This window comes from Rattus rattus, chromosome 4 (genome assembly GCF_011064425.1).
Source record: "Rattus rattus isolate New Zealand chromosome 4, Rrattus_CSIRO_v1, whole genome shotgun sequence".
NCBI lineage: Eukaryota > Metazoa > Chordata > Mammalia > Rodentia > Muridae > Rattus > Rattus rattus.
In genome coordinates, this window is record NC_046157.1 from 89006434 (window position 1) to 89034346 (window position 27913).

A 27913-nucleotide genomic window follows, 5' to 3' on the forward strand; every position below is an offset into this window, starting at 1 on the left:
GAAACATTAATTAGGCAGAAATAACAATTGACCTTTAACTTACGGTACCTTTAACAAAATAATCTGTTCTGGTGCCAAGGCATGCTTTTTTTTTTTTTTTTTCCTAATTTTTGAATTCCGTATCTAAAACTCTAGGGAAAACGAGCATCAAATCTAATGCTTTATTGTAAATCAAAATATTTACTTTTATAACTCCCAATTTACATCCTAAATCCATCGCCCTCAAAAGTTTCATGACAACAGGCTTTTTTGTTCCGGAATCAGACTGTTTTCTTCTGCGTAGCTGCCATTCAGAATGCAAGAACCGACCTATCTCACCGCAGCCACTGAGAAACGCGAAGGCGGCGACAAAGCGTCCAATCTCAGATCTGTAATGAGCTGAGCGTTTTTAACATCCTAGAGCATCTCGCAAAAATAAACGGGCACGTGACACAGAGAACTTAATAAACACATGTCACTCTGCCTGGGCAGATTTATGGGAGGAAAGAACTAACAGAAATAAAAGCTGTAAATCAAGCCACATACCCACTCACGGAATCTCTCTGCAGCTGGAGAACCCTTAGGAACACCCGCGTAAATCCTGTTGCATCGAAACCTGAGTGCCCATTGTAAAGAATCAACACCTATTTTTAACGTCCCGCTGGGCAAGAACACAGAGCAAATCAGTCTCAGATCGGTCATTAACCAGCACCTTGACTTTAATCTAGAGGGACGCCAGCTCCCACACTGCTAAGGAGGAACTAGGGAAAAGACAATCCAATCCTTCCCACTTAATGCTAAGATTCCAGGTTCACCTGGACATTTGCCTAGCACGCATCAGTCAATTCTCCAAGTGCTGGAGGCAAGACTTGGGTCCTGGTAAGACCCAATCCTACTCCCCGCTACCCTGTACTACCAAAAGATTTTCAACTCAACATACCACTTAGAGATCCTGCTTCTTACTGGAATGCCTTAACACATGGAGCAAAACCCTTAAGGTCCATACAGTGAGACAAACTTATTAAATATTATGCTACATGTTCTCATGAGGTGAAGCAAATATTGCATCCAAGGCATGGATTTAAATCACCTCCGGGTATCAAGCTGCATTTTGTACATGAACAGCATTTACTAGGAATTTTCAACATACTATTTCTATCACCAATATCAAATACAAGAGAAAGGGGAGTTGTGTCAAACTGAGTGTATATTCCGGGTATATATGTCTTAGGAAGCCTTTGTCATTCATTTTCCTAACTTTTCTAAAACCCAACGGGAAGTAGCTACCAATGAAAACATTCTGAATATCAGAGCCATGGACTCATCCTAGGGAAACAGATGACGATGTTGCAGAACAGGAAGTCACTTCATTTGGAGTTCAGGCTTTTCAGATTACTAACTTCAAGTATGTGTTGCTTCTGCTAACACGTGCATGATTATTTCCAGAAAGATCTTTGAAAAAAGGAGGACCTCCTTTGTAGCTGGGGCTGCAGTTTCAGCCTAGGTCAGTCACTTAGCTATGGTGATGGTTCCTCTGGCTATGCAAAGCCATGTTTTCTTTTGAAGACTGCTCTTTAGAAATCCACCAGTGTACAACCAGCTCCAAGACTAAGCCTTGGATTCCCTTTTGTCACTTGGCTTACTGTGACAACTGCCTCCACTCAACTCATTTCTCGTGGTAGCATTAAGCAAATCCATAACTAATGTATAAGCTACAAGAAGGTGGAGTTCAGTGCCTCACTGGTTGAATGTGACTGTGCAGTAAATACTTGTCCCAGACCCTCTTGCCCAGCTCATAGAGACCTCTAGTCTCTGCCTGAGCTGACTTCCAAAGTCAGTAGGACAGCAGATCACATGAAGACACAGGGTATTGCTACATGGGGTATTTAGAATTCTGAGCAAGAGCATCATGCTTCATTCTAGGTCAGCCTTCCAATTTCAATGCTAATAACCAGGCATCATGCTTTCTGGAGTTGTCTTCACCACTGTGCCATCAGCCTGACTGAACTGTGGTAGACTCATTCGAATCACTCTTACTGTCTGGCTATGGATCACATCCTTTTGATTTCAATGGTGAGAACAACGGGGTAGATGAATTGTTTTGCTTTGTTTTGTTTTTTTTTTTTTTTTAAAAAGAAAAAGTTTGGTCTCAAAAAAGAAAATGGACGTTTAATAGTACAGAGAGTCTGTGCAGTGTGTGGCAATAGCTTAATCCAGAATCGCTCCTGTCCTAGAACTGCTAACTAACATCGCAGCAGAACGCAGGCCTGCAATGGAGCACGGCTGAACGCATGGACGTGGCAGCATAAAGCCCACAGGGTTGCTCTTGCTGTACCCAGGAATGCTCAGGAGCCTTGCACAAAAAAAGACCTGGAATGAGTGCAAGCTCTTCATGGCCGTGAAAATACGCTCTGAAGCACCAGCCACCCCGGAAGTGCGGATGCGGGGACCGGACAAGTCCAAGGGACTGGCAGACTAATATTCGTAACTACATCCTAAACTTGAGTTACAAGATGACTTTAAGCAAGCACTCCAATTTTTACCGTATCTCTTAGTGTCCTCAGCTGAGGAGTGATGCTGTACTCTATGGTGCTATCAGCTGAGTGTCATCAGAAAGGATGTGTGGTTTTACATTTGGCAACAACCTAGAGTTTCAGCCCTTTCCCGAATATCCATTCCAGAAAATGAAATTCAACAATAATAAACCTGCCTCATTTCAAGAAGAAAAGAAAAGGAGTCCATTTCTAAAAAGTGAACTAATTCTTCAAAATTGGTTGTAAACTCCTAATGGGAAACAATTATGGACCTTTTGTTCCAGGAAAGAGATTTCTTATATTTATAATTAACATACATACACAACTTACAATTATTTTCAGCAAACACTTTCTCATTCTTTATAGTAGAGCGAGCACCCCATAATGGCACCATGATTTTCTGTAGCCAGCATTCGGAAGCTATGCACAGTTAACACTGACACCATCATCCCATAAACCCAACGAGAAGGTCCCACCACTCTGAGTCCACCTCAGAGAGGGCTCAGAGTACTTGGGAGTAGATCTAAGAACAAGCAGGCAGAGTGCAGTGTCTTCTCCCACAACGTTTTCCGTGGGTACAGCCCCCACCCCACCAAGGGAGAAAGGGCATAAGAAACCATTCAGAACAAGCCAGGCAGATTTGCAAAGGTCACTCGTGGTCAATTGCTTAGCATTTTTAGCAAACTCTTGCTTCAGATACCAGTTGCTTGAAACCAGGGATCCCCCATCTGACCTCAAGCGGTAGCTTGCCCACGACGTCTTATTATTTGTAACACGCTACTCTGAGTACCTGTGAAAGGGGGCACTCCTTGGCCAACGAACTCTGGTTCATATCTTTCAGTAAGTCCTTCAGAGCATTCCTTACTGTGGTGTGGGACCATTGTTCAGGAGGCAAGTCTTCTAGTTTGGGGCAACTATTTGAGACACAGATTAGAAAGGGGATTATTACAGGATTGCATCCCGCTGCAGAACATTCCTTTAAGACAGACAGATTTCATTTTGCGCATCAAACAGATGCATCTGGAGATTGCTCTCGGTCTCCTGATTGTTCCGATTAGTTAATTACTTTATACAACACATCTGCTGTATCGATGCATGAATTATACATCAGCTGCCTGTGGTGGCTATTTTTTCACGTTACTTCTACCTTCCTGCTCTGATGCACTTGGGAAGACAATTTAAGGTATACTGCTTTCTCACAAGCCACCGTGAAAAGCATTAACGCATTAACTGATTTCCTCCCATGACTCCCTTCATACGAATTAAAATGGCAAAAATACATATATAAATAAATGAGATCATGGCAAAAGCGAATAAGGCATTCTTTCACGAAATGTACACAGATGGCACTGTTCATGATATGCAAAAATATTTTTTTCTTAAGTAAACTTTATGTAAAATGCCTTCTTGTAATGCATCATTTAATTGACTAAAAGTAAAAAGTCCTATCTTTTGATAGCATGCAAAAAAAAAAAAAAAAACCATAAATTTCGGGGGAGGAAGTAGATTTTTTTAAAGTCATAGATTGAAGATGGAGAAAATAACAGAAGGGGTGAAGTTACCAAATTAATTTGGATTAGCATGTCTCAAACGCTGAGTAAATAAAAAACACAAGCCAGCCAGAGGCGCGTTCCGTCCACACACTAGGGAGAATATGTCCCCTGAGGACTGCTGCCTGGACTCACCTGTGCAGCTGGATTTTCAGAGTGACCACATGGTACACATCCTGAAGCATATCTGCCACTGTGGCATCAGGGGCATCTGTCACATACGACAGTGGAACTGGATTCCACTTCCCAACCTGGATGAGCCCTGGTCCAGACAGAGAGGGGACATGCTTAGTGCTGGCTCTCAGGCCCATGGAAACACTGCTGTGCCCTTCCGCACTGCCCCCACCACAAGCAATAGTGTTGCTTCTGTCTGAACGATTCCCTTCCCCTCAAAAAGGCAGGTCAGTGAAGATACTCACGGCTTAGCTTCCCAAATTGTGAAATTATGCAAATGACTATTCGGCTGTTTATTATTTTGGATATAGATACCAATCAATAAAACCTGTGCATCAAGCCGCATTGTCCTAACTTACAGGAAGTTCTAATAAGACATAGCCGAACCGGTTCTAAATGGCTTTATGATTTAGATAAGATTCCCTATTGCAGTGGGAATCAGCATTGAAAAATACTTTACAGCCCATAAAACCATCAGAAACAGAATAAAAGAAACAGAACTAGATATTCAGTCATAAATGCAAATTGACTCTCAACAGTCCATCTGCTCAGACGCGCTCCGTACTTCCTTGTGGGTCCTCAGTGGGGCAGATTATTAAGGTCAATAAGCATACTAATGATTCAGCTGAAGTAATTTAAAAAAAAAATCCACCTCGACATTCCGCACGAGCAAAATGTGTGTTAACTAAACCAAACTGAATTAAGCCAATTTCTAAAGCCACAGCCTGTAAGGAACCAACATAAAACACAGGCTGTAGCTCTTGGAATAAAATGTTCCCTGCTTTGTCTGAGAGGCGAACAGGAGGACCAGCACCTTCCCAGCCCCACGGGCGCATCCTTTACCTTTGGCTTGGGCAGCAGAGCTGTGTGAATAGCCCAGAGACAGCAACGCCATCTCTATGAGCTGGTTGAAAAGCATATCCTTCCTCACCAACACAAATTCCGCATGCTCCTCCTTGCAATCATACTCGATGGCGTTTTCATAATGTTCCACCACGCAGAAAACGGGTAACATGGTTCCTATCAAAAAGACAGAGGGAAAAGAGAGAAAACCAACAATCTTCAGAAACAGTCTGGAGGGAGGAACACCTAAGCTATGAGAATAAATCTTCACAACAGTGAGAGTTGCTTCCCAGGCAGTCTGGGGAGGGACACAGGCACACAGACAAACATGCAGTCATTTACTGTTTCAAAGTTGCACAGGGAAGACCTGAATTTCCTCCACGTGTACCTGCTCTAAGGTAACACAGGCTCGCCATTCATTCTAACGGTGCACCTTCCAAAACCAGTGAATGCAGAATTACTTTCCTGATCAAACAATAATGCTGACGAGAGACAGAGAAGTGTCTGGTCTGATTTGCTCTAACTGCTACACAGTACGCAAACAGAACCCACTGCACTTGTCTTCGCAGAGCCCACCTTCTTCCTGCATACACACTTCTGTTAATAATAGGCTTCACCTGCCTGTGCTCAAATTATCTGACTAGAAACTGTTTTTCTGCCTGGCTTTCAGTATTTCCTCTAACTGGCCCCACAAAAGGGACACAAAACTTAACCAAACCGATGCTCACGGGCTCTGTTTGAATGCACAGAAGGAACAAAAAGAACGCTTCTACCTATGACTACCCGTTTCCTCTACCTGGGAAAAAGCTATGACAGCAGCCATAAGTCTTTAACATTAATAATTTCTGCTACAGTAAATATGATAAAAATAGCCGAGTGTGAAAGGAAAACTGGCCTTCCCGAGCTACACGAGAAGAACAGCCTCTGCACAGGGTGTGCTGCTTCTCCCGGGTGCTGACTTTCACCCAGGGCACCAGCCCAGTGGCACAGGCCACACTGCTGTTGGGAAAAAGCCTTGGTCCAGAAGCCAGATCCACCTGCAGTGGCACTCGAGGCAGTACACTGTCAGACTTCCAAGTTACAGAAAGGGTTAAAAACAGATGCATCGGAACAGTACTGTGGCACACTGCCAGCAGAGTATCATCTTTAGCATAAATGATGACAAGGGTTACTTTAACAGGGCACCCAGGATCCCCAATTAGTTCTACAGTATCCCTGCCTGCTTCGGCTCCACACTCTGGACTTAGACTGGACTGGCAGAACCCTAACTTCTGAAGGTGTTGGTTGTGCATCCAGTGCTGCCGACGACCAGCATTTCCGACTGCCAGAGAGGCCCTTTACAAATCCTCTGTTTGCTTGTTTCTGCTGAACAAAAGCCGGCCATAAAACGGCTACATCTTTCCACATGTGTGTCTTCACCGAAGCTTTGTGAACTGTTCACAAGAGATTCCAGCTCTGACAATTAAACCCCTTTAGGTTTACTTAGAAAAGCTCACAAACTCGTGCGGAAGTACCAGCAGGCTAGGCATGAAAAACAAGCCGCAGAGCTTGCCAATATTCTTGTCATTCATTCAGCTGTTTTATACCAGAGAGAGAACCCGTCAGGGATCAGAAGAGAACTTGGGGAGACCGCAGCAAAAATAGCAATATGCAAACTGGTGATTTCTTCCTTGGCTTGAAGGTATTTTGGCAAAATCTCTTAAACAAATAAAAACACCCAACCCCTTTTTCTTAGTGCTTTCTCAGCTTAGCCACAATTTTTATCTAGCACCTGTCAAACAGAAACCAAGCACATGAAAAATAAGATGGGGAAAAAAAAATCTCCCGAAAGACTTTTGAATTTTTTTATCAAGCACAGACCCTTCTAGAATTAAACTGCATTTTTTAAGATATGTAATTCTGAATGTAATGCATTTCCTAAGGCATTTGAGCAGGAGTGAGATGACCACATTCTAGCTCCTAGCTCCTTCTCCTCCTCACTCCTGATGTCTGTGGAGTTGAGTTAACAAGCCAAAAAAAACGTGTATATTGTTTTTTCCCCATCATGGAACCAAACAGAGGTGTCAAACGGGGAGCAGCTTTTCAGACCTCCGCTCTAGGAAATAACTGAAACCTTTTCAAACCACTGAAACAGCCTGGATTGAGTCTGTGTTTAATTGATCACATTGAAAGCTGCCCTTAGATAATAAAGGTGGCTGCGTATACAGTAGCAACAGGATCATCTAATTACAAAACCGGTGCTAGATCGTCCCGAGAACTGTCAGGCTTGCCCTCCTGTTAGGAGGAGTAATGTTAAACAGGAGCATGGGCTGGGCTGCCTGATTATCTGAGCTGGTGTTTGGCCAGACTTCCAACTACTGCAACTTCATAGGCTTCCTGCATCAGAAAGGGAGCACTGGCCACTGCTGAAAGCTAAAAATACCACATGATTTAAACCTGAAGGCAGTCTTAGAGGCTTTCGCTGGAGGTTTATGAGCCTGTGTAAACAGCACGGCTGCCATACGGAGCAGGGAAGTCTGTAGAATCCTTGTCTAAAACTGTCCTGGCATTAAAGTTTGCTGTGCAAATATCACATAATACCAGAGACAGCTGAAATCTCCTATTTAGGAATTTATGGAACTTGTGTGTTTGCAGGCGTCAGAAAGTCTTTTTTATAGAGCCTCAGCACTACACAGTACAATATTAATGCACTCTGTTTGAAAAGCCATAATAAATTATATTTTTAATGCTCTTACCCTGGCTTAAAGATGCATACATTCTTGGCAAACAATCAATAAATAGGGTAATCACGAGCAGAGGCCAAAGAATTTGCTGAAGGGCTGTTTTTCCATTTTTAATAGATAAAGATCTAACAATACGGACTGCTGTGTCTGTTTATTTCAGGATCAATATATTCTTTGTTTTCGCCAAGCCAAACGAAAAAAATAAATGATTGTATGATAAATATGATAAATGTTATGTATCAAACACAATGAAATTCCTCAGCCTCCTAACTTTCTCTGCTTAATATTCGTGCTGGGTAAAAGATGGCATTATTATTCTTTGCTTAGCAAATGCAGAAAAAATCTGAGTCCTACATGTTACTCAATGACCAAATAAAGGCCCCTCGGAGGCATACAGGGTACCCCACACAGAACTGACTTGTTAGTCAGTGTCTAACTGACAGCAGTGTCTAACACAGGCAAAGTTGCTAAAAGTCCATCCATTTAATATTGGTAGAAAATCACTTGTTTGTATTTTTTTCCCTGTATAAACTTGCCTAAATCTTCCTTCCCTTTACCAAAAATACTCAAAATTAAAAACCAGAATCAGCAAGTTCTTTTTCTTTTTTTTTTAAACTGTTAAATAGAAAACTTTGCTCTTCAGAAAATAAACCACAATAAATTGCATCACAAATCTTTGTTCTCATGTCAGGCCCATGTCCTGAAATCCCCTTCTACTTAGTAATCTCAGGAAAAACCTCTGGTGATTCTCAGACAGCCAGGGTCAGCAGCCCCTGAGCATCCTTATCAGCAGTAGTGTCTATGACTCCTGTGTAAACGAGGACCATGACACTTAACTCAGACTTAACTGTCCAAATACTCAGTGCTTCCAGACTGAGGTAGAAAGAGGCACCACTCAAAACCAGCGCGCATGCTTTCAAAACCTGACTGACACCACAGCCCAGAATGCCATTTAATTCCCCATCAGAGAGAGATGTAGAAAGAGACTATTTCCAGCATATTCCAGCCCGACACCCCCACACAGGACGCCTTGGGCAGACATCAGTCAGATTTCCAGGATTTGATTAGCAAGTATTTACCTTTCCTAAGGTTGGTTTTCATGAGGTGGCCCGAGTGTTTTAAAGGCACTCCCTGCATCTTTCCACCTGTGCTCCCAAGCCTTCCTCTTCCTAGTGGGCTCCCGTTCTGCTCCAGGCGGGCAATCTTGGCCGGCGGACCCTTCGGATCACTCACATTGTTAGACATTTCGGAATGCTCTTTCCCCTGAGTTGTCTCGTTCAAATGATCCATACTCAGTCACTGTCTTACAGATCACCTGCCAGAACTGGAAAAGAAGACGTTATCAGTGGGTGGAGGTCTATAGTTATGCCTGCCCCATGCACGTCTTATCCCTAGACATTTCCCTCCACAAACACATCTGTGCAACTATGTAATGATGCACAAGACTGCGCTTCTAGATAAATCAACAGAAGATTATGGAATCTGCACCAAGGTACATGAATTAAAAAGTAATTTCTTGTCTAAAACTAGGAGGAACATGGGCTTACTTTCAGAACAAGAATAACCACAAGGTAAGAAGAAAATAACAAATTATACCCATGCACTCTCAATTTTTAAAATTAAAAATTATGACAGAGTGATTGCAATATTTTTAAGGAAGGATGGAAGGATCCTTCACCAGCGTGAAGGATTAAACTTACCAGATGCTTACCATCTAGCATACATTGCGATCTACATTACAAACGAAAACCTCAGCAGAGCTCCACAAGCACCCAAATGCTTTTTAGCTTGCCACTGGTTTATGAACTAAAACAGCAAAAAGTTTTCTACTATCTGAGTATCAAGAGTTCCATGCTGTTAAAGATCTCAAGTCTCTGGTCAAACATGTGACTGGATCATGTCACCCCTAAGCACATCCTTAACGGTGTGAAGGGCTTCTTCAAATGTCTCATGACTTTTAGCAAGACAACTTGTTTTTTGGAGTTAATATTTTATTTAGGTGTCCAACGCTAACTGGGTGCTGTTAGTAATTCAAGTAGCAAGAAACCTGAAAATATGAAGCTCACAAGAAAAAATCCTAACAGTATTGACAAAACACAGTCTCTAGTAATAAAAAGTAATTAGTATGCAAGGGAGTTAGCATCATAATAATTTCAGAAAAATGTTAATTCTCAGTTCTATTAAATATTAGACTTCAATTTTGAATACTGCTCATAATAAAGCAATTGGTACAATATACTGAAGTTAGTTCTAAATTATGGTTTTAAATAGGGCTATGTTATAAACTTTCATTAGCCTTGAAGTATTGGTGATATTTAGGAAAGCCAGAGAGAATATGACATCACTTTTTCCAGCTGGCTAGTATTTCGAAGTATCTTAGATACTTTTAAAAATAAATACTATGTGCAAACTCTTTGGATCCGGATCAGTTGAGATCCAGTTTGTATTAGCGTAGCTTCCGTCAACGTTTTTTCTTCTTTGTGAAGTCCACCCTACTTTGTCCTGTATGATCAAGAAATGGGAATGGGCATGTGATCTGGGGGCGGAAGGCAACCTTCAGAACGCCAATCCAAGAACTCCAGAGTCTGAGGAATAGCAGTAGTTATCTATCTTTGTACTTGAGGGTGGCGAGCTAAGAACTGAAGGTTTACCCTTGGTCAAGGTCCCATCTGGTTTTGGTTTTGAGGTTCATTAACAGTAAATTCATGTTTTCTAAACTACTTTTATCAAGATCACTCTTTCCCATTATATTAGACTGCAGTCTAAAGACAAAATCAGAGCTATGATTATTAACTTATTCGAAACACTTTGCTTCATGCGAATCACAATGCAAAGCCAATTTTTCCAACCCTAGAGCAGAAGACAAATTTTAAAGCATAGGAATTGAACAGGAAAAAAAAAAAATTAACCCTTGGGGCAACTTATGAGAAAAAAGGGGGTTGGGGAATTCATCAGAGCATCAAAGTTAATACTACAGAACATATTAGGTAATCATGAGGCTCGGCAGCACTGTGAGCTGCAAAAGAAAGAGATGGACTTCAGTGTGATGCATTGACCGTCGGAACATCATATAGGTCTGGAGAAACTGTTTTTTGAATACACACCCAGAGCATCTACTAAGTCAGTCTCTAAAAGGTTTGCATTATAAAGCAAAATTACATGCACATAAAACACTCAATTTAATGCTCCTTTAAACTCTATGCCAAGGCAAAAGTTCACCAAACCTCAGGACAGGGCTGATTCCAGCCATTGCCAACAAGCCTCCCTGGACAACAGCTGGGGCTAACTGTGGTCTCAACCAAAGCCCAGCTCGAGAGTCTGAGCTACATAGTTTAAAACCCATTTTAGAGCAGTGTGTGGATGGCACCCAGAAATCAGTCTACTTTCCCCAAGCCCCATTTCCCTGTCCATAAAATAAGACCAGAGGATCCTTCCTGGAACTAGCTGGTAAACTCCATCTCAGGGATTATTTCCTTTAAAAAGCAGGAAATAAAAGAGCGAAATTCTGATTTTAATCAAGTATTTTCTTTTTCTTTTTTCATCTTGAGATCCCTTCCAAGAGTTCCTCTTAGGGTCCTTTCCTTGCCCGACAGAACCCCAGAAGCACATTTGAAGAGCCTGTGCCCTTATCCATTCCATATGGCCGGCACGATCCAGGCCAAGCTTTCACTGTGACCTTTTAAAGAGACAAAGAAACAAACTACTATCTAGCAACAGCAAAGCTGCAGTTTTACTGAGTGAAATTAGCAAAACCGACCTGAAACTCACCACTTCAAAACTTGACAGCATATAAATAACAAAACAAAGGAGATTTCCTTTGCAGCCGGGGTTCCTGAAGTGAAGTTCAAGACTGGTGTTTTCTATGTCCTTTTTATTATTATTATTATTGTTTAAAAAAAAAAAAAAAAAGCAGCAGACCTGAAGGCGACTTCCCCTGAAATTGTATTATTTTCTCTTCCCTTACCCCGCGCCCCGCTAGGCGGGGGAAGGGCAAAAATAAACGTCTAGAAGAGTAGATATGGGAGGAGGGGGTAAAAAAAAAGTCACAATTCGACAAACAGCATAGCTAGCTTGTAAAATGTCTAACCTCGGAGAACGGGGTTTGGAAGGGGAGGAGGGGAGAGTGGGAAGTAGGGAGGAGGGAGAAGGTAAAATTGATCTGACAAGTGATTCGTTGGGGTGGGGGGTGGGGGGAGTCGTAAAAACAAAGCGGAACCCGTTAGGAGCTGTACACTGGTGGTACTGGGGAGGTGGTGAGAGGAATCTCTTAAAAAGAAGGAAAAAAATCACTGCGGACAAGGACCTCAGAAAGGGTGGGGAGAGGAATTTAAAAAAAAAAAAAAAAGGTACCCTCACCCCCTCCTCCCGCTGAGCTCCTGGGAGAGCGCGTAAAGTCGGCTTGGTGTCACCCTCGCCAGACTAGTCCGAGACCCGGGAGCCTCAGGGAAAGGCCACCTCGCTTTCTTCCCAGCCGCCCCCTCCCCCTCCCCAACAATCGCGACTGCGATTAACAAACCTTAAACTTTTTCCCCACCGCCTCGCACCCCCACTGAGGGTATCTAGCAGGGGCCTGAGAGGGTGAGGGGTAGAGGGTCGTGCCAAGAGCCCCGGGAAGGCACTAGGAGGCCACTTGGGAGGCCGGCGTCACCGACAACAACCCCGGGGACCCTCTCCCTGCCCATGGACGCGGGGACCCGGAGCGCCCGGGAGCATCGACGGGGAGGGAGGAGCAGGGGGGAGGGGGAGATCCGAGGGCAACCCCGCCGCCGCCTCCTCGGCGGCCACTCGCTCCCCGCCCCCTCCCCCCCAAAAGTCGCCAAGCTCTCACTCAGCCCGAGTCGGAGGTAAACAAGGAGGTCGACAATGGCAGTGGGACTTGGGGGCGCAGCCGCCGCCCGGAGGCCCCCCAAAACTGATGCAGAGTTGCGCGGAGGGCGGCGGGTGCCCGGCTGCAGGCGGGGTCCCCACGCGGGCGGCGAGGCCGGAGTCGCCGGCGGCCCGGGAGAGGCGCGCGGGGGTCTGCGCGCTCGTGTGAGCGCAGCTCCCCGGACGGCTGCCCGTCGCTCGCTCGTTCGCTCGTGTCCCCTCGCGGCCGCTCTGCCCCCATTAAACCAGGAGTTGACTCATCCCGGCCGCGGTGGCCGCTGCCGTGCCGCGCTGGGCTCCGCGCGTCCTCCCGGGCTGCAGCCCTCGCCGCCGGCTGCTGCCGCCGCCGCCGTGTGTACCGCTCTTCCTCCTGCCATTTTAATGCAGCCTGCTACCTCCTCCCAAGCCGCCGGCCTGCTCCCAGGGGGCGTCGGGAGGGGAGCGCGGGCGGCGGGGGCAGGGTGCGGGAGGCCGGGAGGGACTGGGCTCAAAACCCGGGCTGGAGGGCGGGATCAGGGGGAGGGGTGGGGGCGATGGCGGCGGCGGCCTGGGAAGAGCTGAGGCGCGCGCTGGCGCCGGGCGCGCGAGCATCCGTACGAGCCGCGAGCGAGAGGCGGGCACCGGCCAGTGTAGAGCAATGCCCGGCGACCGGGGCGCCGGGAAGGGCCAGGGGGCGCTCTGGCAGGTGCGTGCGGGCAGCGCGAAGGAGGGGTGACTAGAGGACCCTGAGCCGCCCCGGGGGGACGGGGGCGGGGGCGTGCAGGTGTCACTTGAGGTGGGCAAGCAGCTAGTGGTGCTGGCGAGAAGAGCCCCGCGGAGTGCCTGGGTAGGAGGGCAAGAGAGGCAAGAAGCCTGGTGACGCTCGCCCTAGTACTTATTCTCAAAGGAATGTGGTCTCTTAACTGCCAAGAGTGACATGCAGTAACAACTGAGTAAGGGCTTTCCGAACAAGTCAGAGCCATAGATACTTTGGACTTCTGAAACGCGGCCCGTAGTGCTGGAGTTAAACTAAATTTGGGTCACTGGAAACACACACCTGACTTGCCATTACAAAGGAAAAGATGTCATCACTCTTAAAATACTTCCCATCGGGCGAATATAGGAAAGTTTGGGTTAGTGAATTCATCTGTTGTAGCACAAAACATTTGCTTATCGACAAAGATCCCCAGTTACATTAATACTGGTCATTATTACACAGTACTACTCCCTTTTAGGTATTTACTAAATACAGTCTACATAAAAATGAAACCGTACATCTCACCTAAAATTAAAAAAAAAATGCATCTCTTTTTAATCACTTAAGGTTTGTGCTAACGGAGGAGCCAAAGTGTTATATTTTGAAGAACTGTTTTGAAGAATGCAATAGATTAGGGGAGAGATGTGTAGAACTGAAAAACACTGTGAGATACACTTTTTTTTTTAAAGCAACAAGTTAGGACAACCGCAGAGATAAGGACGAAGATATGCAAATGAAGCTCTTTAAAGCGACCAATACACTCTCAGGCACAGTGTTTACAACTAGAAGTCTAAAAAAAGCAGAAGGTAAAGTAGGGGAAATTACTGCCCCGTGGGGTGGGGTAGAGGGTGCAAGTTTAGGAGGAGCACAAAGAAAATAGATTGCTCCAAGAGCACCCAGGTTCGACCACAAACCGGAAAGGTTAGTCAAAATTGAGGAAGGCAACCGTGAATCTTGGCACCAAACCCTTGAGAAAGAAAAAAAAAAAAGAAAGAAAAAAGAACATGTGATAGCAAGGCAGAAACATACCATCCAAAACAAGGGAAGTTTAAACCACCTTCACCACAAAGGCTAAAAGGACATTTTTTAAAGTTGAAATGTGTGGGAAATATGGAGGCTATTTACAGTATAATAATCAATAAGGAAAATACAAATACAGCCAAATATAGCACCTGTGTGGGAGTCTGTATTGTGACTGGAGGCTAAGCTTATTTTGAAAGATATTTGATATTTAAAAGAACACACGTGATTATCTTGATAAGAACAATGATGTTTTTTCAATAGGATACATTAAACTTTCAGTCTCCACTGTGGATATCTGAATAGTCCTTCAAATTGGTAATGCCTGACATGTTTCCCTGAAACCTGACCTTTCTTAGTAGGAACAGTGTGTTCTAGTGTCATGCTGGATGAATTAACAAACAATAATAAAAAGAGAAAAATTATACAGGCCTACAAAGGCAGCAGTATGTCACTTGCTAATGCAAGTCAACTTCAATTGAATTCTTAGAAAAAAGAAGGAAGGAAGGAAGGAGCAGACTGTTGGTCAAAACAAATTCTGAGCTGAAAGACAAGAATACTAAAAACACAAAAAGGTTTCTGAGATGGGCTACAACAAGGGGATGAAAATACTATGTTTCTCCAATAATTTTACACAAATAAATGTGACAAAATGCCTCCTGATTTCCTCAGCCTCCCGGGGACCTGATCCATGCTGACATAACCTGGGAAATTTTAATCTTGACAGCACCTTTTACCCAGGAACCACAATCTATTTATAAATAAATGCCATTGAAGTATGGAGTAAGGACTAACGTGGCCTGGGGAACTGATGGAATGAAGGAGCAAAATGCCATGGAATAGTAACTGTTATAAAGAGTAACCGTATAGGAAAACCACCCACCTATTAGTCACGCACATATGTCACTCTCCTAAAGCAATCAGTTCTTAAAGAATAAAGTATATGTCCTGAAAACTGTCCTGGGGAGAAAGGCCCTCAGGCTGTGACCTCATGATGCACCATAGTGAAGGGCTGTCTTACTATATATGCTCATGAGAGTATGCGATGTGCATAACCATCCTCATTAGTAAACGAGCTCTAGGTACTAAGTCCTCATCGGTAAAATCCAATCAAAATAATAAGAGAAAAAGAAAGGAAATTATATTGGCTTCCAAGACCTACGTGATCATAAGCGGTCAGGTTAGAGACAAAAATGCTACCAGGTTCTACAGGGACATCTTATCTTTAGCCATAAAGATACAAGCGACTGTTGAAGAAAAGTTAAAACAAATTAGGATTTATAAATCTTGCTATCGAACTGGAGAACTTCAGCAGCAGCCTAAGTCCTGCAGCCCCAGTGCATGAACTATTCAGCGCGTGGGTACCGTCAGAACAGCACCTCAGTCCTCTCTTGCGTGGAAAAAGGGCATCTGAACTGTATGGAAGGGAAAGGCGCATGGAATATCATAACAAATGCGCGAGACTTTTAAAGACTTCATGAAAGGACTGCTGCGTGCTTCAGATGTTCTCCGAAGGCGTTAAGACACATTTAGAGCTGTGAATGGTGTATATAGTCTTAATAAACAGAGAAGGCATTTCGACCCTGGATGCTTTCAGATACTGTGGTTCCTCTGGTGCCTGTTAGTAAAGCAACACTCACCAGCAAAAATGCTTTCTATGGACATGGTTTGCCTTGTGTTTATCTTTTTAATTTCGAATACAGTTGGCCGTCTCCACTCGAAGTAGCTCAGTCTGTGTCACACATTGCTTTTTGTCATGTCAACCCTTTGTTTCGGCTTTGGCTGCAGGTGGTGTCCTCTATGTCTGAGTTTCTGGGAATATGGTCTGTGTTGGCCATACAAGGATGTCTATTCCAGGCCATATGTTTTGCTGCCGTGTGTCTCATTTTGTCTGTCTGGGATGTCAGTACTGATTTCTACACGTCTCTTGAATGGACCAAACACCGCTTTGCTCGAGCAGGGTGGGGAACGGTGGGGCTGAAGCTTCATCAAGGCATATTTTCGTGAGGAAATGCAATATCCTGTAGATATCTGCAGCCTCTTATCTCATATTATCTATAACCAACATCATGACAACTGCTTACAGTTTAAGAAAGCAGCTACTTGCTCAAGTTTGTGAGCCCGAAGTGTGCGTGTAGCTTTTATAAGCTACATGTCTTTGGAGGTCATGGCGGGACATGTACTGACTGACTGAGTCTGATACCTGTGGGTCCCGTAGCCAACCTGACCCCACCTTGAAGCTAGCAAAGTTCAAGTGTTCTGCCTCATCATTTCCCGTACTAAAGCCCTTGACTAACCCTACAAGTTATGGGTCCTGGTGTACATTCTTCTACCAACCTGCATTTCTCCTTTGTAACAGCCATCGCCTTCTTAATCAACTAACCACCTGAGTGATTATTAGTGAGGTAAGCATCTCCCTTATCAGGCTGCAAGCCCTTTCAGTGAGGAAGTCTCCACTAATTACCATAGATTGAGAACTGAATGCAGTATCCTCGAAATATTTGCCTTATGACTGCATAGAGAAGAGCAAAGAGCCCTTGGTGTCCTTTGCAACCAATCTTCACCAGTAGCTGCACTGACACTAATTTTAAGCATTCCAAGTTAGTTCCTCCATCCCACTTTGAGTGTTCCATGGTCCCATGTGGCTAGTGGCTCACACAATCGTACCGTGTAGACTGTACGATGCTTCCCCATTACAGAACGTCCTACTGGACAGCATTTACCTAAAGAACCCCTGTAAAAGGTGAGTAAGTGAACCCAGGATCTGACCAGAAGGAAGCTTAGAGGTGCTGACTGGCTTTCAAACGTTCTAATGATGTCTGAATGCAGGCCATCTTCCATTTTAAAATTAGCCCAAAGATCTGTAATGTTGCCTGGAATGAGACGAGTGAATACAATTTAAGATAGCTTTCCAGTCATGTCTGCACTTGAGAGGATCCTGTAACACACTCGGGACAATGTGCAATTACCATATAGGTTGTTTGCTGTGAGTACTGTAATACCATAGGCACACCATTATAAGAGACACACAGCCATTGCACCCGTACTGCAGCTTCCTGTGATGCTAACACAAACCCCCTTAGCTATGGAGTTTTGTAGTGGGATACTTAAACAGAGTACCTAGCTACCAAAACCTGGTACAGTACACTCCAGAAAAAAAAAAAAATGTTAAAGGCTAGAAAAGTTCAAGGAGAGAGCAAAGTGTAAGGATGATGATGAGCAGGTCCAAGATTTCAGTGGTTCTGGGCTTTTCCCTACTCAAGGAAGCTGGGTTTCGGTTCTAGCCAGACTGATAGTGATGAAAAGAAGTCCCCCAATTCCTCTGAGGTTGGATGCAAATTCGCAAAGGTAAATTGTGATGCATTTTCGGCAAGTCAGTATCACAGCAGTGCTAGCTATCATGGCTGTCAAGTCAGCTGGGCCTCTACACCCAACAAAAAGGAATTTCACTAACAAGGATTTATTGAACAGATTTTTTTTTTTAAGCTACCTTTCCTTTCACAGACGTTAATATAAACCTTTCATGAGGCCTAGTGGAAATAACTTCATCAAAATTAGTATTTCTATCTAGACCCAGATCTAAAACCGAGTAAGGATCAGTAAAGATTCCTGCAGTGCCACTGAGCCCACCTAGTACAGGACCACCATTCTGCCTGTTTCTAGATGCCTGGTTTGATTTTATGGCTCTTGGAATGAACTTCAGAACCACCCCCCCCCCTTTTTTTTTTCTCATAGGACCCTTCAGCTACTTCTTTTAATGCACAGCTTAGTTTAGACTTGCTGTCCAAAACCTGGTACACTGCAGGGGAAAAAATGACTACAGCTATGACTATGGCTATGCTACGGCTATGGCTATGACTACGGCTATGGCTAGGGCTATGCTACCGCTATGGCTATGCTACCATTACGGCTACAGCTATTTCCCTTCCCTGCTTTTCTATCACACTATCCATTCTACTATCTCTGTGGCATTCACGTTCTAAACTGGTACCTCCAAATTGCAAGGCTCAAAACATCTTAAAATGTATCACATGTGTGCATATCCCCGGAGTCTTTCGCGTGCCTGCCACCACACGAAGAAATCCCAGAACTCTTTGCACAAAGGGATGCTTAAGAATCTTAGAAAGGCAGAGTATGGGGACCACAGCTTACTGCAACTGAATCATTGAAGATGTGTGAGCCAGGCAGTGTTTTTAAGGTTTGCAGGATTGTTTCCGCTAAGTAATCAGGTCAGGCATCCACCAGTGCAGGTAAAATTTTAGAAGCAGGGACTCAAAGAAGCCCACTAGGATATCCATGAACTGAAGTTTTTAACCTAATCCTGGGGACACTTAGAAAGGCAGGTTTGTTGTAAGTACCAGCAGTGAGAGCTCCAAGACTCGAGGAGTAGATGTGCAGGCATTTGTTTGAAACAGTCAGATCAGAGGGTAGGAACAGGATATTAGATCATGAGTTGGTAAAAAGAGGTATGCTGTCCAAGGAACCGTGATAAATTAGCATTTGGGCACTTGCTTGAGATTTACTGGGGTGCCAAAAATCCTATGCAGGTATGTGATTTATCATCGCAGACATAAGCGACTAACCACAAAATTACACATGGAAGCTCCGTTCTGCAACCAGTCTATTATTTACTGGAGCCAGAACTATCCAGGTTTCCTCTAACCCGCCCCTTTTTTCCAGCACAGTTGAATGTGATTTTTATTTTCCCTCCCCTCATAACCACTATTTAACCTTGAGTGGGCTTTTCTAATAATTGAAAACTTTTCTTTGTCTTTTTCTTTTCTTTTCTAGACTATCACTGAATTTGAGCAGAACCAAAGTACTCAAACTGTACATGTCCTGGATGCCTTTACAGCCACTGAGGGACACTTCAACCTCGATTAAGGAGGGCAGGACTCTTGGGAATCCGAAAGGACTCTAATGCCAATGAATCCTGACAGCCCTTGCCAACCGTTAGCCAACATATACCAATCAGACTTCCTTGGAGATTCGGGTATTATTATTATTATTATCATTATTATTATCATTATTATTAATGTTTTCCGGGCTAGTTGCAGGGATAAAATGTTTAGTTGCAGGGATAAAGGCCCAAATACTAATCCAAGTAATGTTTGTGGAGACATCAGCCAAAAGCAGTATCTGGTACTGTACCGCTATGAGCAAACCAATGTCACAGGACACTAGAGCAAAGGAAAGGCATGACCTGAGACAAATCCTCAGCTGGAAAACAAGCTGCCCCCATTTTAATGCCTGAAATTTGATGGACAAAGGCAGAGGTCAGTTCAAAGGTAAATGCTACTGGGTTGGTAGAATTCAGAGGGGCCGCTAGTGACAGCTGTTTATGTTGGTGTAAATATAATCAATGCCGCTGAATTGTATCCTCAATATCATGGAAATGGCACGTTTTGGGTTAGATATTTACCACAGGAAAAAAATTTAAACCAAATAGCAGAGCCAACCAATCAGCTGTTCCTATATGCAGGAGAAATATATCATCATTAACACCTTACGCCAAGCCTCAGAGAAACAATGGGCTCCAAGACACTGGACAAGCCATCCCTGAACCAACTTCCCAGGGCTTTGTCCTTACCTGGCAACAGCCACAGTCCAGTCTGTAACAGACAACTGATTCATAGGACGAGTGTCTGACCCAAAGGACATATTAGCCTGGTAATCACCAACCAATATCTCACCCGTCCTGAAGGACCTCCAAATGCAAGAAGATGCTGCTCTCTTTAACACTGACTCAACACCGAGCCTTAGCAAAGGAGGAAGAGAGGAGGGAGACGGGAACACATGAGAACAGTCAGTCCAAATATTCTTTGTGTATCTTTTCGAAATGCACAATGATTACATTCACAAAATAGCACACCTTCCCTCAATCGCTCAAGTAGGAAAGCATCCTTGAGAGGTTGACACAAGTGTAATAATAATCTATAAATTGTCTGCATGGGATGACTTTAGACTCTATTTTTTAAAACAAAGGTCTTAAACCTAAATTTAGTTAACTTCAAATTTAGTCAGTTACTTCTCTGGTAGGGATAGGGATCAATGTAGTTAACTTCTAATCCAACAATTACAAACATTCTTCCCTATGCTATGCTACCCTGGATAGTGTTACATCATCTATTCCTGCTGATCTCATAGTATACATTTTTATATTAATGGTGGAACTTTTAATGAACTGGGAATTAACTTATAAGTTATATTTTACTCAGGTTCATATTTATACAGGTATATTTTTCTGATGTGCATGACTAAATATTAATATGTTATAGACCTAAATTAAAGATATATTTATTATGATAAAAGCATTAATTATTATAAATAGGTTGACAGTGTAGCTGTGGAAGGCCTAGTTACCTGTCTGGAAGGTGCCTCTCATTAACATGTTCATTGTGAAACTTAATTTACTAGAGAAGTAACATGGACTAGTTTCCATGTAAACTTCCAGCTGATAAGAAGCAAAACATTTATAAATAATACTGCACTATACTTTTCAAGAAGAACTAAAGGGCCTTGAGGCTATTTTTTAATCATTTATTTTTACTTGGTAAAACCCTTTTTTTATTTGTATTTTTTATATATAAACACATGTGGGAGAGAGACAACACGCTTGTTTGTACACAATTTTGATGGGGGCCAGCTTGTAAATGTCTGGAGACTGTACTGCTTGAAGGATGGTCAGTACCGACTCTTCTCCTGTTTCAGTAGAAGCAAAGCCACTGAATAAAGATGAGACTTCTTTTCTCTCCTTGAGTTAGTAAGGCCCTTGAAACCAAGTCTTGAGTTCCCTTTGTAGGAAGGGAATTTATCACTAGAAGTTTACAAAGCTTTAAACAAGTGTATCTTTGAGGCTGGAAGTGGCTACAGTTTAGGATATAAAGCTAACTTTTGTGGTATTGATAATAAACTTGAAAAAACGCAATGGCTTGGCCTGTATCTAAGTATGTATAAATATCATGTGTGCATATGGTATAACATGATAAATGTACAGTTAACAGTTGCATAACATGCAAGAATAGATTACTCAATTAAAAAGTGGGGCACCACTGTTTTCATCAGAAAGCCTTTAAAACCAACAGTTAGTGTAATACCCTATTATTAAGCAACTCCCACAGAAAGGGTCTCTGATTCAGTAGAAAACAAGAGTGAAGAATAGAAACTAGGTGTGGGTCTTCCTTCCTACCCCACTATCCAGCTGAGTGGCCATTAGCTAAGCAGGATTCCACATCTATAAAACAAAGGGACAGAAGCAGATGTTTAGGGACAGATCAAGGTGTCTGTGCCTTTACATTGAATGTAAAAACTCTGTTCACTTTAAAAGGGAAATAAAGACACAAGGAAATGTCTCACATGCCATATTAGATGTTTATCTATATATAAGAGACAGGTGTCAAACAAACAAATTAAAAAAAAAAAACGCTAAGGCATAGAGAAACTTTAACTCACCAGATTCCATCTGTTACATTTGAATTCATGCATAATTGATTATCCATGACTGGTAAGTTCTTTTTCTCAGTAGCCGTCCACAGTTTTCTAAACATTATGTATTAAATCACTACTAAAGTAGAAGGCATTTCAGAAACGGCAAGGCAGAGTAGGAATATTTTAAATGAAAAATTACATGCTGGTTAATAATAATACAGCTGACCTATGTTTAAGGGAGAGAAATTTTAATCATGTGCATATTAAATATTAATAACCTATTCTGTTATTGTTATAATAAGGTTAAGTAGGCTTCTCCATGCTTAAGGAAAGCGAGAGAAGGAGAAACACATAATAGTACAAAAGATACAGAGATGAGAGGCAGACATAAGGAAAATGTGTCAACAATAAACAAGAGGAAATGAGAAAGAAGGAGAGGATGAAGGCAGAGGCGAATCTCTATGTGTCATTATGACTGCCAGAGCACTGGCAAAGAAGCAGCATCCTTTTATTTCAATTTTAATCATTTCTGAATTTTAATACCCAGCTCCTTTTGTAATTCTCCTGGCATTCCCCATATGCCTCCATCCCAGCCAAAACACCAGTGTAAATTAAATGGCAGCCAACCACACTAGTGATGTAGCCTTCCCAAAGAACCTACCAGGTGACCAAAGGCAAAGAAAAAAAAAAAGGTAACCCTACCTTACATCCCTCAGGACCTCCCTCCAGCCAATTAACTGTCTCAATGTCTGCTAGTTTCTTTAATTTTGCAAAGGACAGTGGTTAGGGAAGCTACAGAGAGAATCGTTAAAAAAAATCAAGCAAGCCAGTGGTAATACAATAATCAGTGACCATCAGGGCCTGGAAAAATGAGTTTGCTCTCACTGGCACTAAGGAGCATCACATGATTATTTAATTACAGCTCTAATTTTTGTCTCGTGGATGGCAACATATCAACAATTAATAGGGCAGATAGAGGAGAGTGTGTTTTTAAAGAGACAGAATGTGTGTGATAACGCAATAGGTCACACAGCAGTGCACCACTTAAAGCATATTTTTCGGAATGTAACTAAATAGGAATGTCTTGCAAATAGTCCCACGCATGCTTTAAAAACACAATAAAAATTTTAAAAGAGGTCTCTTTTTTAGATAACTTTCAAAGAATGCCTGTAACCTTTGCAAAAGCTAACATCTAGCTAAGGAGCCCTATTGTTGACTCCTGTGTATGTTTTAAGGGGTGAATGGAAAGCCTCTCATATAAGCACCCCAAATCCTATCCTATTGGTACATGAGGCTCGTAACTACGGGGATTTTTTTGTCTCTATGCATTCATCATGGCTGACATCTACATAATGTGGTCCTGAGAAAACATCACTGGAGTTGGAAAGAGGGGGTAGAGATCAAGGAGACTGGCACCACTCACCAGCCCTTTGCTGGGCTCAGGAATACCAGCCTGACACCTATGTGGTAGCCCAACCTGAAATGCAGGGTATTGCTTTGGGTTGATTATGGTGAAGTTTGTTACCACAGCCCAACAGCAAAGCACCATGAAGCTAAACAGAGACTTGACATAATCCTAAAGGAAAGAATAAGACAGAAACTCTAGTACTGTTATCCAAAACCCAGCAGAGGACAGAGGACACGCTTAAAGAAGGGAAACATTAAATACTCTACCCAACTGGATCCCGGGAGGATTAGATGCTCATGTATGAGCAAAAAATGAAAAGCTTTGAAGAAAAGTCTTTTTTTTTTTCAATAAACCTTTATCAGCACAAGCTATATTCACTATTACCCAATTATTAATCTTGGTCTCCTTAAATGAGTGCTTGCTATATGCAAGACAGAGAATGCAAACTGTCCCTTCAGTTCAGTTTTGTCTGGTACATAAGTGTAGCTTATACTTAATTCCGTTTTTTAGTTTAATACCTTGTATGATAATATAAAACAGCAGTACCTATAGGCTTCCCAACGTAGGAATGCGCCTGTGTTTTTTAAATGCTATATTATGAGATTACAAGGTCTACAGATCCATCAAGGGAATTCAGTTAACCAATCCACGGGAAGTGTTTAGGTATTAAAACCCTGTGGTTCCACTCACTTACTGTTTCGCTGTGACAGAAGCCATTGCTAAAACCTAGGTTTGAGATTTAAGCAATAAAATCATCGCTGTGGTCGGCTATTCAAATATATTTCAAGTATTGGGTTATATGGAATTGAGAATAATACAATTTGACTAAAGAACATTAGCTACAATGATTCCACACCAAAAAAAGAAATATATTTATCAGGCTAAATCAACTCAGTGTGCTTCTCATGCTCCTTATTGGCCAAAGTCAGAAACAAGAACATGTGGACATCTCAAAATACAGGATGGAAAAGCTAATACTACAGAGCGATGGCCACGTGTAATGCCAGGAGCAAAAGCCAGGGAGCCAAAGCTAATGGAACAAGGGAAAACAAAGGCATTCCATAACTTGTAGAAGTTTTAAAATTAAAGTATCTTAGTGAAAACCCTTGATGATTCTTGACCAAAAATGTGACTCCATACATTTGTAAAGGTATTTTTCAAGAATCTAGCAAGCAGCAGCTTGTATCCAAGAGCATACATCATTCTTTCTTAACATGGCTGTTAATATACAGTTAACACGTCTCAGAAAAAGGCTGTAATTAACCGTCTACTGCTCTAATAACACTAATAAGCATACAGTATGATTAAAATACAATGACTCCATACACACTAAGGCTGTCATTTTTAAACTTTTAAGATAATGTTCTAAATTGTTTCTTAGTCCTCTTAAACCATCAGAAGAGTAGCTCACCTCGAAGAGTTTTTGGAAGCAGAGTTCCTGCCTCCCACAGACTAGAGAACTGGTCTACCATTAAGCAAGGCATCTGTTGTTTCCCTTAGATTATTTTGTGGCTTCAACAGAATCTCTGAAAATGTAAAGCTGTAAGCATTTGTATTTTGTGCTTCAATCACTAATAAAATATTTTCTTGGCAAAGGAACAGCTTGCTAAATATCAAGAATTGCATAGAATTAATTGTTGTTGATCTCCAATGATTCCCATTGTCTGGTTCCCTGGAACAGGAAAACTCAATTGCGTTCAGCATCAAACAGCTGATTATGGCTACAAACTACTCAGGGATCCCTTCACTTCAAAAGATATCTGCATAGTGATTTTATTTTACTTATAAAATTATTACAATGAAATATTTAGAACATAAAATTTCTTTTGCCTTAAAGTCTTTAATATACTGAAAACATTAAAAGGCCACTGTCATATACACCCTTTTAATAGCACATTAGAAAATACTGAGTAAGATGACAGAGGAATCTGTAGCCATCAGCTCTGGCTTCCAGGAAAACTATATCTGAAGAATTCCCCATCACACAGATGACACGCTGCCTTTTCTTTAAATACCTAAAGGAAAGAAGGTCTCTGAATTTCCCTCGTGGAGACTACTAGCACATCTCACCATCCAAGCAAGAATGTGGGCTGAATGCACCCTGAAAACCTGTCCTAGGAACCTGATCCCAAATCACCCACAGTTAAGGGGAAGAAAGCAACATCCCACAGACAAATGCCCACCTACACACCAGAGCAATCCGTCTGTCAGTCCCGGTGGCTGCAATCTGATTCTCCACATGGAACCAAATAGTAACTTTGCTGACACTTACCCTCTCAAATACCAGAGGCTGGTCTCCGACTCTAGCCCTAGAAGAAAAAAGTCTTTGATGGGGTGACAGTGCGAAGTTGTCTCTGGCACGTTAGCAAGACAGGCTCGCCCAAAATGAGGTGGTTACCAGTTGCCTGGGAAGCAGCTGGACCATGTCTGCAGATCTGAGGGTGCGCCACAAATCAGGTCATAGCTCTGAGTAGAGTCCACCCCCTTCAGCTGGGTAGAACGCCCTCTACTTCCTGCACACCTAGGTGGGGGGAGTGAAGGGAGCAGCAGAGGGAGGCTGGCTTAGATCCCCAGGCATTCTAGTAAAGTCACAAGCAGGTGGAGCCAGGCATCTACCTCCTCTGCAAGGGTTCCCCCTCATTACTGGGACCTACACCCCTAGGTATTCAAAGCCGTGTTCAACAACAAGTGGGGCTCCAAAATGAGTGATGGTTAAAATAAAATAATACACATGTAAAAGTTTTATCCAGCAAGATATCCCCTCCCCCTGGTAACAGAGCAGATTCTGAATGTTTGATTCCAAGCTACTTCTCCACTAAATGTCATATAACTGGACCAAATAAATCCCAGCAGAAAGCAGTGGCATAAATTCTGGGATATCAGCTAACTATTTTTCATCTCTCACAACTGAACTAGATCCCTGACTAACTGAATCGCATCCTTGAAAGTCCATTGAAGGAGGAGGGGGTTAGAAATACTATTACAAACCTTCAGACAGCAACAACTGTGCAAGTGATACAGAATGACTTGAAGGAATAAAAATAGGCCAATATGCTAGAGAAATTCTCTACTACTAAATCTCACCCGGAATATATATACACACAATCTGTATCTATTTACTCTACAATGAAATATCTGATCTTAAAAAAGACTTTAAAGAAATAAACAGCAAAAGGTACCGTTGGCATAAGATCAAAAGTACAAAATAATGTGTGTTAATGTATTGATCACACTTTATGAAGACATCAAGTTTAAATAGACTCACCATTGAGAACAGCAGTTAGCAATGCTATATAAATTACACGGGAGATACTTTTCTTTGGGAGAGTGGAGGGGAAGAACCTTGTGTAACAGATTTGATTTACATGCTTGCCGTATTAAGAGCAGAGTCTGCTCTGATGTTTGTGGAGTATGTGGTTAGGGATTGACAACTGTGTACAGGCAGTAAGTCCGAGAGCTCCTTAGACAATTTAAACAACAATAAGCATTTTCTTGAGCTAACCATGAGTTTGAGCATTCAACATTAGCAGGATTTTTGAGGTCTCAAGGGGACCCTGAAAGAGAGGGACCTTGAATTGAAGAAACAGGTATATTCAGTATTATAAAATAAAAGTAGCAACAACACTTATTTTGACGACGGCAGATTAACAATAAAGAGAAAGTGAGAAAGGAAGGAAGGAAGGAAGGAAGGAGGGAGGGAGGGAGGGAGGGAGGGAGGGAGGGAGGGAGGAAGGGAGGGATGGAGGAAGGAAGCAAGCCAGCCTGTTTAGAGCAAAGCTAAGAAACAATCGCCCAAACAGTAAATCCTACTTTATAGGTATCTTTGCAGAACTGTATTAAAAACTGAAGCATTCCACCCGAGAACGGGAAGGGAAGGGTCCTTATCGAAGACGAGATCTAAGGAATCACATAGTTTGATCTGTTTGGAACTCTGTGGAAAGTTAATTTAGCAAAGGCACACTTGACTGTGCCTGTGCACATCCGTCCAGGGGAGGCCTCAGGATGACTGTGTTTAGTGGCATGCCAACATGCTGGGGGGTTGATGCTGCGGTGGGGGTGCACGGGAAAAGTGTCCAACATCTCTCCCAACTACTTTTCACACGACAGAGATGAGAATATGAAACGATTCTTTTTTAAGAGTTTTGCCACCAGGGAATGGGAAGAAAAACTCCTGTCGACCCCTTCCTCCCAGCCAGGAAGAGTGCGAATCCCTGGGTTACAGCCCAGGTAGATATTAAAACAGAGACAGAGCCGTTATTTAGTGGTGACAGGAATATAAATACGTGCACTAACCTATAAACTGGTATTTACTTCAGGAAGGTAAGTAATATTTTTCCTCTGATTGCTGAGCTGTCAGTTTAATGCAGCGTAAATAAACAGTAGGTGTCTGCTAGCTCGAAGTAGGAAGTGCTCAGTGCACACGAGGAGCAGATTACTGAAGCCTGGTGCTCATCATGCTGAAACATAACTTTCATTTTACCAGAAAATATACCCTACTGTGGGTTATTTTTTTTTTGTGCCTGATCTATTAATTAACTTTATTTTTAAAAAAAATCATCAAATAGAATATGAGAACTAAATCAATTTCAAAAGCAAATACCAAAAAGGAGTGCTTCATATAATAAGCACAAACTATTTAAAGGCAAAAAGGA

The 27913-nt window shown here is 42.6% G+C and overlaps 1 protein-coding gene across 6 annotated transcripts in view; it reads right to left on the reverse strand.

The window, feature by feature from the left end:
• Positions 1–26349, reverse strand: part of Satb1 (SATB homeobox 1) — an 88958-nt gene extending 62609 nt beyond the window's left edge. For 2 of the 6 annotated variants that reach the window (XM_032900821.1, XM_032900820.1), the window contains exons 1-5: positions 11572–12145; positions 8883–9127; positions 5081–5257; positions 4199–4325; positions 3304–3427 (exon numbers count right to left, since the gene is read on the reverse strand). In XM_032900821.1, the coding sequence (XP_032756712.1) occupies positions 3304–3427; positions 4199–4325; positions 5081–5257; positions 8883–9093 (639 nt within the window). In that variant the 5' untranslated portion in view covers positions 9094–9127; positions 11572–12145. Of the gene's footprint in view, positions 1–3303; positions 3428–4198; positions 4326–5080; positions 5258–8882; positions 9128–11571; positions 12148–20015; positions 20184–21877; positions 23514–25533 lie in introns of those variants that run through there. The other 4 variants (XM_032900819.1, XM_032900818.1, XM_032900817.1 and 1 more) reach the window with 4 other exon arrangements.
• Positions 26350–27913: the final 1564 nt, after the last annotated feature.